The sequence below is a fragment of the Diuraphis noxia genome, unplaced genomic scaffold, assembly GCF_037042655.1.
Source record: "Diuraphis noxia isolate RWA-SAM2 unplaced genomic scaffold, SU_Dnox_SAM2 contig0004, whole genome shotgun sequence".
Classification (NCBI taxonomy): Eukaryota; Metazoa; Arthropoda; class Insecta; order Hemiptera; family Aphididae; genus Diuraphis; species Diuraphis noxia.
Window position 1 is genome coordinate 26108142 of NW_028301714.1, and position 17373 is coordinate 26125514.

Sequence of the window (17373 nt, forward strand, 5' to 3'; positions counted from 1 at the left end):
TATTTAATCATATATATAGGTAATACATTTAGCTAGCAAATTTATCGACGTATTATTCTGTACACATAATACTATACCATTATATATACATATATATTATTTCGATACTATAAAAAGATCAGAGTAAGGTGACTATATAAACTCATAAGTCAAAGTCTTGTGTCCAATCGAGCAAAAAGGTTCAGTTAGGAAAATAAAAACATAGTTACCGAACTTTCTGTATATATAAATATATATGCTTTCAGGTGTAACTATATGTATATAGTTTCATAATGATAAGTGGTGCGTTTGTTTTTTTTTTTACTTTTATCATTTTCAATATAAACTTATATACATTATACACCATCTACCGTGATAATTTTTCATAAAACATGCTTGAACATGGTTTCAAAAATATTCACAGTATAATTAATATGTTTTATATAATCTTAATATTGAGAACGATGAAAATAGTAAAAATCTATGCAATAAGAATATTATTAAAATTTGGGCATTAACCATCTTTCCCTTTGGTGAAATTTTGTTGTTTAGTTTATATTATTAACTGATTGAAACTAATATTTACCTGAGGCAATAATTTGAGTTGTAACATTTTACAATATATTTTTAAACTTTCCACTTAGAATGTTTTTTGTATTAATTCATAATTGACATGGATAAAAAGTTATTCTCGTTACAGGATGTAGACGTTGGGCTGACAACTATAGCTCCAGTAACAGTTTTTATGTTATCATATTTCTATTTTGGATTAATTCATTAGTTAAATTCCCTACAATTAAAAAAAATATTTACCTACATAACTATACACAATTTAAAACTATATTCCGCAATAATTTATTGTTCTAATGTAATAAAATATTTGTTTTCCTTTCCTTGCAGGGTTATAAATGATGTACCTCACTTTTTCATCACCCTGTAAATTGTCGTGATAGCAAATTTGAACTAATATTTTTAAATTGAACTATAGAGCAAAAAATATTTAAGCTAAACTGTAAGTTTGTCAAAATACTATAATATAAAAATGGATTAGCATTAATTAGTGATAATGACTAATATAAAAAAGTCTTGATGAAGATGTTTGTGCATAAAAAAAAATTTTAGAATAATATTTATTTTACTCGTGTCTTATCCGTTTTATTTTAATTATTGTTACTATATGTATTTAGTATTAAATATAAAGTGCGTGATAATATGTTGACTAATATTTTTTGTGATCTTTAAATTTTACCAAGGTTTAGACCTTCCTAGATGCTTTTCCAAATTTAGTCACCCAATACAAGCAAATATCACGTGGTTCAATTCAAAGTTTTGATTTTTGTTGTTACAATGAATTTTAAGCTATAGAACGGACTGTAAACGATTTTAATAGTAATTTATTGGTTCTATTTATCTGTTATGAATGGATATAACTATTGTAATATAAGAAGACAGTAAAAGCAGTTGAAAGATTCGAGCACCAATTAAAAATAAACAAGTTAAATGAATTGAACTGAGGAAAAATAAATACATTTTTCCCAGGTTTTGGCGGCGAAACCAGCGACGGAAACAGTTTGGCAGAAAACTAGTCCACTGCGGTTCAAATTTATTATTATAATTTTTTCTCTACCCCGCACAGTGTTCTTCCTAATAACTCTCCACCGCTATGTGGTTATTATTATTATTATTATTATTATTTATGAAATATGATTAAATGAGTCGCTTTCACAATATATAAACGGCGGTCCTTGTTATTACTTTGTACAGCTGCCATATTGAATTGGTTGGCCCGTGACGTTTGTTTGTTTTGCGTGCTTTACAGACTATATATGCGAAACTTAAAATATCCACATCCCGAAATATCAAAAGCGATAAGAAGAAAAAAGTTAACGGGTGAAAAACTGAATTTGTCGTTTCCGTATATAATTATAATTTATAATTTATAATAACAATATTATTATTATTATTATTATTATAAGCACGAATTGAATTATAATATAATATTGTATAACTGCTGCAGTCTAATATAAAAGTTACAATTCATATAGGTATCTGCAATGCCTATAGGTATTTATATACACATTGTCAACGGTGATAGTTATTTTTATACAAACACTAAAATATGAAGTATAATTTAGGTATACGTTGGTGTACTGGTGTATACGAACATTGAGCGCCTGGTCGCATGTATCGACCTGGGTTGGTAGGTCAAGAAAGGGTTTTGGTCTACATATATATATATATATATGAACGTATATAAGATGTGGCCTTTGGGGAAATAACGATCGCTTTGCTGGCCGTACCCTCGGGACGGGGCGTTATTGATAGCCTCTTCTACCAGCCCTCTCTAAAACAGACAACCGTTCGACCTGTTCCTCTCCTTATATATCCCTATCACCACCCACCCATATTTACAGTATATATACACTCTATATATTTACCCCTACTTCACCAAAGCTCTTTCCTACTTGCCCAAGTATAAATATATAGATGTGTATGTATGTGTGCTTGCGTGAGAGAGTGTGCAGTATATAATATGTAGTACAAAAGGAGAATATAAGGAATAAGATACGAAGAGTTACAACAGCGGTGGAAAATCCAAAACAAATCCAAAAAGCAATACCCAAACTAACCGATCGTCCTGGCCGCCACGAATGAAGGACAAGAGAGAATGAAACGGTGTCGAAAATAAAAGGACGACAACGACGACAACGACGTCTTGCTTTATCGATCGTATTCTAAAAGCAGACGAGAGGGGGTCTTTTGAAATCACGTGCCCCCCTTTGTAAACCCGAGTATGCAGTCGAAGAGCCGGCCAAAGTTGAAGTAAGTAGAGGGACGCGTGGGGTGGTGAAGTTGGTGGGTTACAATCGTGGACCCGCGCAATACAAAACACGCCCACCCGTATCCTTCCTTTCTTATCCTCTCCTTGCTCGCGAGCAAACGGAATATACCGAATGGTGTTAGGGAGATGCTAAGGGGAAAGGGTAATGGCAAGGAGAGGGGTGGGCTACACACAAAACGCCCTGGGCGTCGTCGTTTAAGTACTATATATATATATATATATATATATTATATACATTATACACATACAATACACGAACGAGCGAACGAAGCGCGAACGCGCGATAAACCGCACGGCAACGGTACATAATACCCGATAACCTTTCCTTTTTCCCCCTCCCTATAACTGGACAGGTAGCGGGGAACCGGAAATATTGTCGATTTTCCCTGGAATACATACGTGCCATAAACCCCTTTGTGTGTCTTTCTTCCACTACTTAGGTACTGAAAGACACACATAACCACAGATATTACATGCATATAAATAAATATGTAGTATACGTGTACTATATAGGTACTATTTATATGACTATATATGGTTTATATGTCCACCTTTTTAAAATGAGAGAAAAATTTTTTATTCTAAAGAGATTATTTTCTATTTTTGATTAGTACATTTTTTAGCCTTTATAAAGTTATATCTTTAAAGTATTTATATTTTAAAGAAAACGACACAATTTTTATTATAATATATGTCTAGTATTCTGTTTGTTGATAAAATTAGTTTTATTTTTTGACAGGAGGGGCGCCTGTAATCTACAATAGATGTACAATCATTTTGTTATATTCAAAAATATAGTACCTAAATACATTTTAAAAATAATAATTAATTAATTATTTTTAAAGGTAACTTTAATTTGAAAAATAATATACTTAATTTAAGATTTTTCCAAATACTGTGATTTTATAAATATTTTTAAATTTGCTGTTTAAGAATATAATTAATGCACTACTATGTATAGTATATATATATCTTACAATGATATGGTTGTAACTATAATACAATACTGTTAATATATATTTTTTGTTCTTTTTTAAAATACACCATCGTATTATTTTTATTATGACCGATTATTGATAAGAAATTATTAGATTTAACTGGAAATTATTACATTATACTTTTGTATAATATACATGCAAATATGTTCATTGCTTTAAAATAAGCTATTTGTATACATCAATGGTCAATTAACGAATTAACACAATGAGTTAAATCATTATTGGAACGCGCAAATTACTTGAAAATAATTACCTTGAAAGTAAAAGTCTTGAACGCAAATAGTTAATAAGATAATCTTGTGTCAAAATTTGCTTATGATCATTGGTATTTGAAAACATTTCTGTTAAACCTAAATTAAAAAAAAAAAAAAAAAAAAAAAAAAAAAAAACTAAGAACATAAAAACAGATGACATAGGTTTGTATAAAAACTAATTTTTATGATGAACATTTTAATTAGCAGTGTCCTTCACAATGCCATACAATGATATTTAAAAACAATATTCCATGCAAATATATTATTTGTTGCAAAAAAACTAAACACTGTTTACGTCTTGTAGTGCACAGACGACTATTTTTTCGTCAAAGCAGGTTCACGTAAATTCATTAAAATAATAACAAAATGTACGTTTGGCCGATAAAACAGAATCGAATAGTTGAAAAAACAGCAAATCCAAGGTTTTATAAAGACAACGACGAGTCGGAGTGTGCAACATCAGAAAATATTAATAATATTTCCGCATTATTATTATGTGAATAAAATAGAATATCAAACACACTAATGTATACGGCTCAAACACATTTTAAATTAAATTAAATACACACTTAAAAGTTTTTTTTTTTTTTTTTTTATTAATGAAAAGGCTTCAACAGCTTAGGTTATTAGCCTACAGAAAGTTATAACAACTTAAAAGTTTATAACAATGATTTCACGCGTATTTTTATAATGTCTAATTTTTACGAGATAAGGTACAGATTTCAAGAGGATAATTCTAGAAGACGTATATAATAATCCAATCCGCAGAGGAATGCACATAATATAATTTTGTAGAAGACATTCGATGGTAGGCATGCATTGGATTTTCGGAAATGTTGCCAGATTTGAACACGGTCGACCAAGTCGATGAATTTAATGTGTGAAATGCGGGAATAAGAAACCGATTGTGATTTTTCGGAAACGAATGAATGAAAATAATAACGAACAGGAATTCTTGAACGGCGGCGAATGAGCGCGTGGGCGTCGAATACTGTAACATTATAAGACTTTTAAACAGAAGTTCATTACGGCAATTAGTGTCGCGCTCGTCTTTCGACGGTGTGGTATAAGACGGGTCGAAAACAATAACGACAACGCTATTATAATAATAATATACGTGTGCGTTTCCCCGTTTCCACATTATAATAATAATCTATTTTTCCTCGATTCTATATACGCGCCTTGTCCTTTGCGCCTAATAACGAGAACGAAATTACTAATTTTAATACACCACAGCACGCGATCTTCGGTCTCCAATTAGTAGCGTTGAAATATCGTGCTACAGCATTTTATTTATTAAGCTCTCACTGGAAATCATTTGGATAGGTGATTTTTTTTTGTTCCCACACCACTAGCAGTTGTTTTATTCGCATTTCATTATTTAATTGCCCCCTTCCTATTCCAATAAATATGCGTATGTATGTATACTCCGCACTACTCCTCGTCCTTTTTTCAGCCGACAATCATCGACGGTACAATACCGCATGTTATTGACTGTGTTTTTTTAAGTGGCCAGAGCGGTGGTGAAAAAAAAATAAAAGAACGGCACGTGGACCTCGCCGTTGGAGTAGCAATCGCAGTAACCGCGGAAGTAGCACCAGGTCACGTGTGCACTCACGTGTATGTGTGTCCACCACCCCTTTGCGGAGACTTGGAGTTTTTATTTTCTATTATTGTTATAATTTATTATTATTATTATTATTACTAAGACTTTGAAGGAGTACGTCATGGAAATACGTCGTTTTTGATTGGAGGATATTCATTATACGAGTATATTACTATATTATCATCGTTGTTATATATTTTAATAATATTATTATAAATTTATAACCCACAGTGATTCCGAATTACATGGAAAGTTGTAAAATATTGTATGATGTACCTACATTGTACAAAATATATTATGTGCACGATGTTTTCTTTTTAAAATGTATATCGCATATATTATGATAATATAATATACTGAATAATATAACAATATAATATAATATGTATAAAGCAAATGCAAATAATTTGTAATTTATATTTAATTGTGTACCATTGCGTTGTTGCGCGGATGAGCACTTATAGTTTGAGGGAAGACTCATTAAAAATGTAATAATTAATCCAAAACAGCGAATGAGCACAAAGTGAATTTCATGTACGGCTGTCCCTGTGTTTATATTTATTTTGTTTTTTTGTAACTTTTTATTTTTAATTATTGTGTTACCCTCTTCTTGTTTGCTTTTCCGTCTATTCGATTTCCATGCAGAGATATTATGTCAACGAATATAATATAATACTTGTATGTACATACTACATACTATTTACTAATTTACTTTTCAAACCCCCACTCTCCATTGACAGCATAATTATGTTATAACGTTGAACTCATGTACATTATTAGCAACGATATATTATAATAATAAACAATCTGAATAATATGATGGACCTAAAGCTACACAACATGTTCTAAATATTAAATATGAGCATGAATATTAAAATAGTTACATTGAACACCCAAATTAGTTAAAACTTTGAAACTAATACCTACATAATATGCAAACCCTGTTATTGTGTGAAAATAATGTTTATAAGTCGGTAAGTTGGTATATATACGTAATATTTAAGTTTTGAGTTGAAAATAATTATTAAATTCCGGATTTAACACCACAGATTTACATCTTGTTATATTTCCTGATTTTTAATTTAATTCGAATTGCCATAATTTATCTCGCTTTACTTTACTTAATTAATCGTTCGTGATATTTGCAGATAATAAGAAATAAATGAATTCATGATTAACTTATTTTCTCGGGTTTGTTTTAATATAAGTATTACTTCCTTTTTGTGTTACATATTAATTGAGTTTCAAATGTCATTTTAAAATATAAACAACCGGGAATATTGCGAGTTAAAATGGGATCGAAAAAATCAGATAATAAAATATAGGTTCACATTGTTAATTATTATGTATATACATGTTATAATTTCATCGGGTTTAATTTGAAACACATTATTTATAATTTTTATCGATTTAATTCGTAACGCAATTTCACAAGATACTTTATGGCTTAAGCAGATTTTCAAAACCTCTTTTCCTTGTTCAACGAACCGACCATAAACAATGTGACGAGAGTAAGAAACACAGAAAGAGCGAGAAGCAAGTCGAGAAGCGGTGAAGTGTACAGAGGGTTATAAAGATAAAAGCAAAAAGGACCCAATTTCACCCGCTGCTGCTGCTATACCGTCTTTTTCAGTATAACGTAATTAAAAACTTTTGCTTGGGTACAGTAAACAAATTGCGTTGTTTTTCTATCCATTCATCCTGTGCTGTGTTTTCAACATAATAATGTTTGTATAAATAATAAATATATATATATATATATACATTAATCACATTTATCAGCTTTTGTCGCTCGAGCCATTTCTGATCTCTCATACGCCATCTACAATTTCCCAACGTCCCAAACAAATTGTAACTTGTCCGCCGTGCATAATCTAATAATAATTATGAAAATGTATTTATGCTAATACAATGTTATTAATGTTATATAGGTATATGTACTAACAGTGAATTGTATATGATGTGTACCATGTACATGTGCTGTATGTGTGTTATTTAATATATTTAATTATTAGTAATTAGGTACTTATTATATATCTACATATAAACGTAGGTGGTACATTTAATGTATCCAAGTAAGAAATTTTGTAGGTATTAGTCATTACTCATATAAGATATTTAACCAAGAAAGAATATATGTTTATGATATAACACATACAAACAGTCGTGCGGTTACACGCTTGATATTTTATAGTTATAGACCCTACCTACCTATGTGATTATAGGAGAAATTAAGTAAAAAAAAAAAAAAAAACAAGGAATTAATTAAATAATATTCAATATTATCCTCTTTGAATTGTTTTTATAATATGTTTTCTAAAATTTAAGTTGGTACATGTTCAATTTATACATATTACTATATAAGTAATATTACTGTGTTTTACAATTTACATCAATTATTCAACTTGAAATTTTTTTTAAATAAGGATTAATTATGGTTATTTTTAATTTATGTAATTTAAAAAAAATATTAAAATAAAAATAATTTATAGTTGTTTGAGCTAAGAGAATAAGGTATAGTAATAGTAAGTAACAAGTATGCAACATTTGTTTTAAATTTATATATTCATAATCGTACAACTATTGAAATCAACTATTATTATAGGCGTACCTACTACCAAATAATATTAAAAGTTATAACTTATAATTATAATCAATCATCTGCTGGTCATGAGAGTATACTATACAAAGATCCTGCATTAATAAATTACCGCATAGTAACCCTTTTATTCTTAACTATAAACTATACTCAGTTAAATTATTCGTTGGGTAATATAAATTTATTAAAAGTTTCTACAGTACACGATTTTGGAGTAAAATTTGACTCCAAACTATCTTTTAAGGACCACATACTTTATATTAGAAATAAAGCGTCGACAAAGCTAGGTTTTTTAAAACGAACACGTCGAAACTTTAGAGATAAATCTGCTTTAAAAATATGATACTATACTCACTAATCCGTTCACATTTTAATATCCACAGGCAACTCAATAAAAAATATTCATTTTTTTTGTAATTCTTTAAATACTTTTATGCCGAATGTTTAAAGAAATACATAGCAAATTAGGTACTAGAAACAATATTAACATCTCGTTTTTATTTAATTAGTAATATTTTTTTACTATATAAATTTGAATATTTTAATGTAATACCTATTTGCTTTTTAAATTTTAAGTTATTTTTATTATTATTATTATTGTTATATATAACTTATTTACTGATAACGTACGTGTACAATATATTATATACATATTATATGGAAAAAAAAAATTTAATCGGAATTTATTTCCGTAATAAAGAAATATTATTATTATTATTAAATATGTACTACCAAGCAAGAACTTTATATACTATACTAGGTACTTATAAAAGGGTACTATACTTAAGATATTGGTTATTTTAATTAATTAAAAATTAAAAATTAAATATTTACAATTTAAGCAAGTTGATCGCTCATCCCACCACATAAAAGCATCAGTTGCACCATATAGAATGAAATTATAAACTTTTTACAAACCATTTTTTTTTTCTTATTTTACTTTAAATCTGATATAACGTGGACGACGAAACCTTAAAAAAAAATTATAGTCTTTTTTTGTTGAATTTAACTTTATCGGTGGAACTTAATGTTCAATTTTCAAGATTTTTGGCAAATTATAGCAATTGTTATCAATATTTATAGAATATTGAAATAACTAAAAATTCAACAGCCTTTATAAATAAACAAAAACTAGTAGGAAAGTAATAATTGAATGTTTCATGTTGTTACTATTTGCATTTTTTGGTTGTAAAAAATCAAAGGAGAAATCTTTATTTCGCGTAATGAATATATTAGCTTCGTTACATATTATATTAAAATTAAATGTCGTGATAAGTTTAACTCCAAAAATGTACAATAGTTCACGTTTAACTATTTATTCAATTATTACAGTCAAAACATTTATAAATTTGTATTAAATTTTAAAATCTTTAAAATCTAAAACTGAATGCATTATTTCAAAATACATAATGATTCGCAAATTTTTGGGATTTCGATAAACATTGTACAAATTAGAGCATTAAAGATTTTTTGACTACATAATGTTTCAAGTACTTTTTAATTACAATAAGAAAAATCTGAGAAGAATCTTATACAATATTTTCAAGAATTTTTTCTTACACACTTATAGATGTACATTAATAAAATTAAAAAAATTATCGAACATTTAAAATGCTTATAAATATAACAAAGAAGCCTAAATATTTTTATATTAACGTCTACAAAATTCATATAATATAATATAATAATTCAAGTCTCTATACATTCTATATTTTGTGATGTGGTTTGAATAATAATCAAAATCAAAATGGATTTTGTCAAATCTGGTTTTGCATAAAAATCCCTGTTTTCTTCTTTTTTTTCCTATTATTTTCAGAAGTATTGAAATTTATCTCATTTTAACCCATCAAAATATCATCCAGGTAGATTTGATGTCTTAACAGGAATCACTTTTATAATATATAGTTGAAGATTACGTATATTCGTACGTCACGGCAGTTGCTAGTTTAGTAATAAATTTCATGCTGTCATCTATTTTAATATAGATACCCCAATTTAATTATCATTGGCCCCAATCTAAACACTTAATTTTAAATAGAACTATATATATGTGCATTTGTTTTTACTGCAATCAATTATTGAAAAAAAATAAAATCCAGCTTTTATAAACTTGCTGTCACTGCATATATCATAATATATAGTTTGCGAATGGATACAGTAATAATAATAATAATAATAATAATAACAATAATAATAATATACATATATAATATGTTATAACTTCTATTATTGCGACCGCGTTTGTTTATACCAACTACAGTGAGAAATACACGCGGAATACCTAATGCAGAAACAACATCCGGTTTTGGCGAATAAAATATACATATAGATGTATAAATAAATAAACAAATAGAGAAATAAATCAAACGGTTTGATGTACGTGCAATCACGTGCGCGCGCGCACACACACACACACGCACGCACATATAGGTAAATGGGTATATATTGTATATTATAAAATCTACCTATAACAAAGAGCCGTTGTCGCGGTGTTTTTTTTTTTGTTCTGTTTCTCTCCTCTGGACCATCGAATGTACAAGAAGAACGAATAGAATGTCGGTACGTACGCGTATATTATCATACACGAGTACACGACGAATACACCGCAGCACTTTATGTTATACACTGTGTGCGCGTTCTTAATTAATAAGAGGGCGAACGCGGAACGCTTTGTATTCACGGACCATTAATGATACATAGCAAATGAGTGCGGTGATACTGCAGCCTGAACGCTGTGCAGAACCGAAGAGAGGGGATGAACGTATTATTATAATAACGCGTGAAGAAATTTTTCTATTTTTTTTTTTTTCGTGTTGTTTTGTCAACGGAAATGCGACAGCGATGATGGTGCGATGCGAGTGCGAGCGTGTTGTACTATACATATTATATTATATACATCATATACATGTATAATATTCGTTACACGCGTATAGTATAATATTTATATAATATCATTAATATCATATAATATGTTTTTATGAATGGATGACGGAAGACGTGCAGTATTAGAAGTGTGTATGTGTATGTGTGTGTATACAGTGTGAGCGCGCTCCGATTGAATGGGAGAAGAACTCGTCGCGCGGCGGCGGGTCTAAAGCAGTGTTGATGACCGTGCTGGAGATGGCGAAGGGATTGTGTGGCGGTGGCAGTATCATACGCACCATGACTCGTTTCCTTTGTAGCGGCCAAAAATAATACGCGTTTTTTTCGTTTCTAATTTTTTACATTATTATTCTCTCCTATAGATGTGCTCGGTGTGGCTCTACGGCAAGCCACTTCCTCTCTTTATTTCGCGACCACGATTGTTTTTTTTTCCTACCACCAGCGGACGCTGTCATTAAGTCGTGGGTGGAAAATAACAGTCTTGCCACCGCTCTGTGGCTCCGGTCCAGCAACCGTATATTTTAGGTTTTATGTATGAAAAAACAAAAAAAAAAAATGATATGTACGACGATACAGAAAAAAAAAATGATAATGATAATAACCAAATGTGACAAATTAAAAAACAAGTTATAATATGGACAAGAGTGGTAGAGATGATAATAAAAAAAAAATTACAAAAAAGGTGCACCACGGTTTATTTTTAGAAGACGTACAAAAACTGGCCGGAAGTCCACCCCACCTCTACCTACCCTTCTAGCGAGAACGTTATTTCGCCCTAGTGTAGTATAGTTTCGTGGTTCATTAATGAGAACAACGACGATGAAAGTTTTGTGAACCTGCATCGTTTGTTTCGATGGCTAGGAAAAATCATATATATACCTATACGTATATACTATATAGTACATATAATGTTCTATAGTCTATATGGACAGTCGTTATTATTCCTTAGTTATACAAATATATATATATATATATATAACATACGTGGATTAGTAGCAGAGAGCTCATTTGTCTGCCGGTGACAAATTCTACGAAACCGAAAAAAAATGATACCAATTGGGGTGGGATACAAAAATAAACGGAGTCATGTAGGAGAAAAAATCAAGTGTTTTTTCTTCGATTTCAATTAGGGTTAAAAATAATGAGAACGGTTTAAAAAAAGTTTAATCATCAATATTATATTATAATTATATACGTAAATATATAATACTATTCATGTAGGTGCTTGAATAACAATAACTTAGTGTTTTGTTTCTTTCACTCGTCACAAGTGAAAATATTATGCGCGAAATATGTAGCTTGACATATTATTTCGTTAAAATAGTTTTAAGAATGAATTTCGTAGTACAAAATAACATATTTTGTGTAGTTCGATAATTAATATAATATGTGTTACGATAAAAAGAAAACTCATTATTGTTCATCACGAATAATATTATAAAAATAAATTGAGTCTGATTAATTGAAAGTATATGTATATGCCTACGATATTTAAACGTTTTTATTATTAGTCCATGTAGCGGGCCGAATTAAATTAAAAGGAAAACGCCTTGAATGTTATGTTGTCATACAGTTGTGCAACAGCTGTGTGCCAAGTAGAGTCTATACAATTCGCCGTCAGACGGCAATCGTTTTGGTTCACAATAAACCGGTTGTATTATTGTTTTACGCGTCGAGCACAACAATAATATAGCGAATTTAATTCGGAAAAAATACGATAATTATTATATCATTATACTTTATAACTTTAGTATATAAGTTAGAAAATGTAGAATAAAGTACCTAAACATATTTTGTAAGAAAACACTCACATGATGCTTTTGTCTCGTTATTCCGTTGTTTAGCGACGACATCATCGTCCTTGGGTAATGATCTGCAAAACACCAAAATTCAAACATTAAAATCAATTACACGTTGTTTGTTTATGTATTTTTATGTTTTTTTAAATAGATAATATAATAACTAATAATTTCTATCATTAACAGCGGTGGCGGATAGAATAGAAAGTAGAAACGGAATATTTTATTACAACCGTTGGGAATAATAATTGAAAACGTATGGCTTTTTCGATGTCACATTTCACAAACGCCACCACCAGGTGACAGATAATTATTTTATTACGAACAAGTTGGGAACATTTATGTGTGCTTATAATATATTATGTATATGACCAGAGAGAATTGGCAGGGTTCGAGAATTCCTCGATGAATAATAAGCTTAATTAAAATATTGTCGACTGGAACGAATAAATAAAAAGATGCATAATGCTGTGTCTCAGATTTAAATAATATATATAAGTAGTAACGTATAGTTATCTTTCAGGTATGTACAGTGTACGTATAATATGTTAGATTTGTTTCGTTTGTCGGCGTTTCAATATTAATGCACATTGTGGATGCAAATCGTTGTAAAATAGAGTTGTGAAAAAAAACATCATCAACATCGTGATACAGTGGCAACGGGCGACGGATGCAGAATACGTATTATATTAAACATTATGTATACCTAATGTATACCTAATGTGTATTTATATTCTCAATAAACTGGATCCGACTTAAATACAAAAACGGTTTTGATTAATCAATAGATATTCAGTAGGATGAGTAAATGGAGAATAATATTATTCAAATTATATGAAATATTTAATTAACTCGTCTGCTTACAAGTTGCATTGACTATATATCAGCTGTTTTATAGTACCTATAGGAAGTTAAAATAAAATCAAATAATAAGGACAATTTATATATTTTGAATAAACATATAATTATATTACTGTTATCTTTGTGAAAAAAAAGCTATTACACATTGACGTCTTTAAAAATCATCGTAGACTTAATACTTAAATCAGACCGATTTTATTTTATACCTAGTCAGTATTATATTGTTACTATTATGAAATATATCAAGAATTAAAACTATGTGTACAGTAAACAAAATATTATCGTTGTGCCTATATACACTTTACGTAATATCAACGTCTTCTCCGTAAATACTATTTTTTTTTTTTTAAGTAAAAGAAATAGATAATTCCTTGATTTGTTATTATTTTGTGCAACATGCAGAAACACGTATATATTACTAAAAGTAGACAAATTGCATCTAAATCACGCCGTTAAGATGAGAAATAACAAGAATGGGTTTAAAAACAAAACGAGGGTTGTTTAAATAATATACATATTATATGGTCTATATATACGTTGTTAGATTAGCGTTAGGTTAGGAAGGGTGGTGGCGGTTTTGGCTTAAACGATTTGACCCACTTGTTGTCTCCCTTTTGTTTTAACCTCCCCCCGTATAAAACAGTATCCTCACAGTTCATGTTTTACACATATATATATATATATATATATATATATAGGTGCAGTCTGGTGCAGACAACAAAATAGGGTTACCACGATACTGTGTTCACCAGTAGTAGTTGCAGTACACTACCAAACGCAACAGGCCACCACAGGGTTTCCGCCACCGCCCCTTTTCTCGACACATGCACCAGCACATTTACACTGGTATTGTATGTATTGGTATGGTATTGTACGGATTTCCCTCGTCAAAGTTGCGGTATAATACATTTATAATAGGTATATACGCGCTGTCGTTTCAAAACATTCAGATTCACGTGTTATTTGATTTTGAGTGACGTATGTAATAAGAAAACTATTTTCAATGTAATACAATCCACCCACTAACTACACTGTCTACACTATAAAAGTCATATATATTTTATTATAATACAATAATATAATTTATAAAATTGCACCAATGATATACAAATATTGTAAAAATGATCCGGAATTTTGACGTGTTTGGTATATATAAATACATGAAATAATAAATTTTCTTGTCGATAATTAATTTTTTTTTGTGCAAATTCATTTGTAGATGAAATGTAAATTTATTACCTAGTCAAGTAGAAAATACTTCTTAAGTGTAATTATAATATAGTAAACACGGTAGGTTATTGAACATTTATGTCTAAAAAATTGTGTATGATTATATTACCTGTTTAATATTATTACCTATAATACACGTATAACAAATTCGTAAGGTAAACTCAGTCAAATATTTAGGTGTTCACCTCGATAAATGGCTAACCTGAGTGACACACATAAAATTTAAGAGAAAATCTTTAAACCTCAAACTACATAAAGTTAGACATTTTCTAAGATCCAACATCTCACTCTCCAACAAATTACTAATATATAAACAAATTATTCACACGGCTATGACTTATGGCCAAAAACTCCAACCTTAATATATTTCAAGTTTTTCAGTAAGTTAATCTTAGGATATAACTAAAGCTCCGTGGTATGTCAGTGATCTTACTTTTCATAACAACCTTAACATCTGCACTATACGCCAACTCTCTCGCAAGCATTTATTATTCTAACTTCCACGCGCACACTCTCAATCACCCTGACCCCCAATTTCTAATCTTTCCTCTACCAACATTCTCAGAAATTCTCCTCACCGCTTAAAATGTAATTACAGGTCACGTAATTTACTTATATAATTAGCCAAATCAAAAGAAAAAAAGAATAATAATAATAAATTAAAACAAAAATAAAGAATTAGTATTGAAGTAGTGTCACTGAATTAACCTTCTATCACAAAAAAATGCCTTGTATATAATATTCTAAAATAAACTTATTGTATCAGTTGAGTACAGATTGTAAATATATTTGTTTTTTTATTAATAAAAAAAAATAAAAATAAAAATAAAAATGTATATCATTCAAATTAAAATAATATAAACATAAAAATAGTGAGGTTTATTACATATATGTGTTTAAATTATTATAGTCATTAAATTAATTAATTGTCTCCATTTAGTTAGTATCATTGTGTATAATAGTAAAAGTACTAATTATAGCTAATAGTTAAAATTACGCACAAGCACAGTAGTTTTTTTATTGTACAAATAAATTTTATTTTTTAACTGTCAAGCATTAAACATACAACTAAACTAAATTAAAAATATTAACTAACTTTAGATAACTAAATCTAAAATTGACTAGGTACTTTATAATAATTCTCAATTTAAATTATACAAAGGAAGAAGTTTTTTTTAAAAATTAAATCTGTTTAATTTTTTAATTATAATTAATCTTACGTAGGATAATATACGATATATTTTCAAATATTTTATTTTTAAATTATGAAATGTGCGCAAATGGTGTCGTGATTTGTTATACCTATATATATATATATATATAAAAAATAATACCTAGTTAAATATTATAATCGAGTAATCATAGGAAGTGTCATCATAATAATGTTCCTGTCAATTATGTAATCTTAGCATATATTCTTATTGTATAATTATATATAGATTGTATATTACTTGTATAAATAAAAAAAAAAATTAAAAAAATTATGAAATGTGGAAGATATATACTTAAACATTTATATATTATGTCTTAAAATCATTTGAACTAATGATTATGAAAAATTAAGTTTTTGTAAAAACGAAATCAATTATGTTTATCAAAATCTAGCTAGATAGTTATTATTGTCATTAATACATAGTTAACACTTTTGCGACCAGTCATTATTATGACTTTTAACTCTATTTGTTACTATTGATATTTGCTATGTTAAACAATATTTGATTAAACAAATCCATACAAAATTCTTATTACAAAACAGTTAATAATGGTTATCATAATATAAATGCACTATTTATTATCATATAAGCCTACACGTAACCATAAAGCACTAAAAGGGTTTCATTACTTTGTTCACATTCACTTGTAAGGATATATCACTAATAATTGATTTGAATTGTAAGTTTAAAAATGGAATTAGTTATAAAATTGCAAAACCATATTCATAGAAATATGAATTATAAAATATACAATATTATACTGTGTAGTGTTTATTACTAATAAAAAAAGATATTAATCTCCTATATACTGCCTAATGATATTTTGCAGTTTAGGCAGACAATTTCAATATTTTTTTTTAGTTTTTAACATTGGACACGCGTAGATGAGAAGCAGTAATAAAAATGATAAAAGTAATTGGCTTAAAATGATAATATAGCCATAATTATTTTAATAGTAGTATTGATATACTGTATAACAGATATATGCAATATGCACTTAAATAACCCCGTTAATATGCCATAATTATACCAATTATACGGCGTACTGTTTTTGTTCAATTCTTAAATGGGATTTTAAAACGATAAACTTACGTGAAATCCACACACT

The 17373-nt window shown here is 28.8% G+C and overlaps 1 protein-coding gene across 3 annotated transcripts in view; it reads right to left on the reverse strand.

The window, feature by feature from the left end:
• Window positions 1–17373, reverse strand: part of Sox102F (transcription factor Sox102F) — a 183261-nt gene that overhangs the window by 70496 nt on the left and 95392 nt on the right. For 2 of the 3 annotated variants that reach the window (XM_089225954.1, XM_089225953.1), the window contains exons 3-4: window positions 12973–13034; window positions 4073–4169 (exon numbers count right to left, since the gene is read on the reverse strand). In XM_089225954.1, the coding sequence (XP_089082080.1) occupies window positions 4073–4158 (86 nt within the window). In that variant the 5' untranslated portion in view covers window positions 4159–4169; window positions 12973–13034. The remainder of the gene's footprint in view (window positions 1–4072; window positions 4170–12972; window positions 13035–17373) is intronic. The other variant, XM_089225955.1, reaches the window with a different exon arrangement.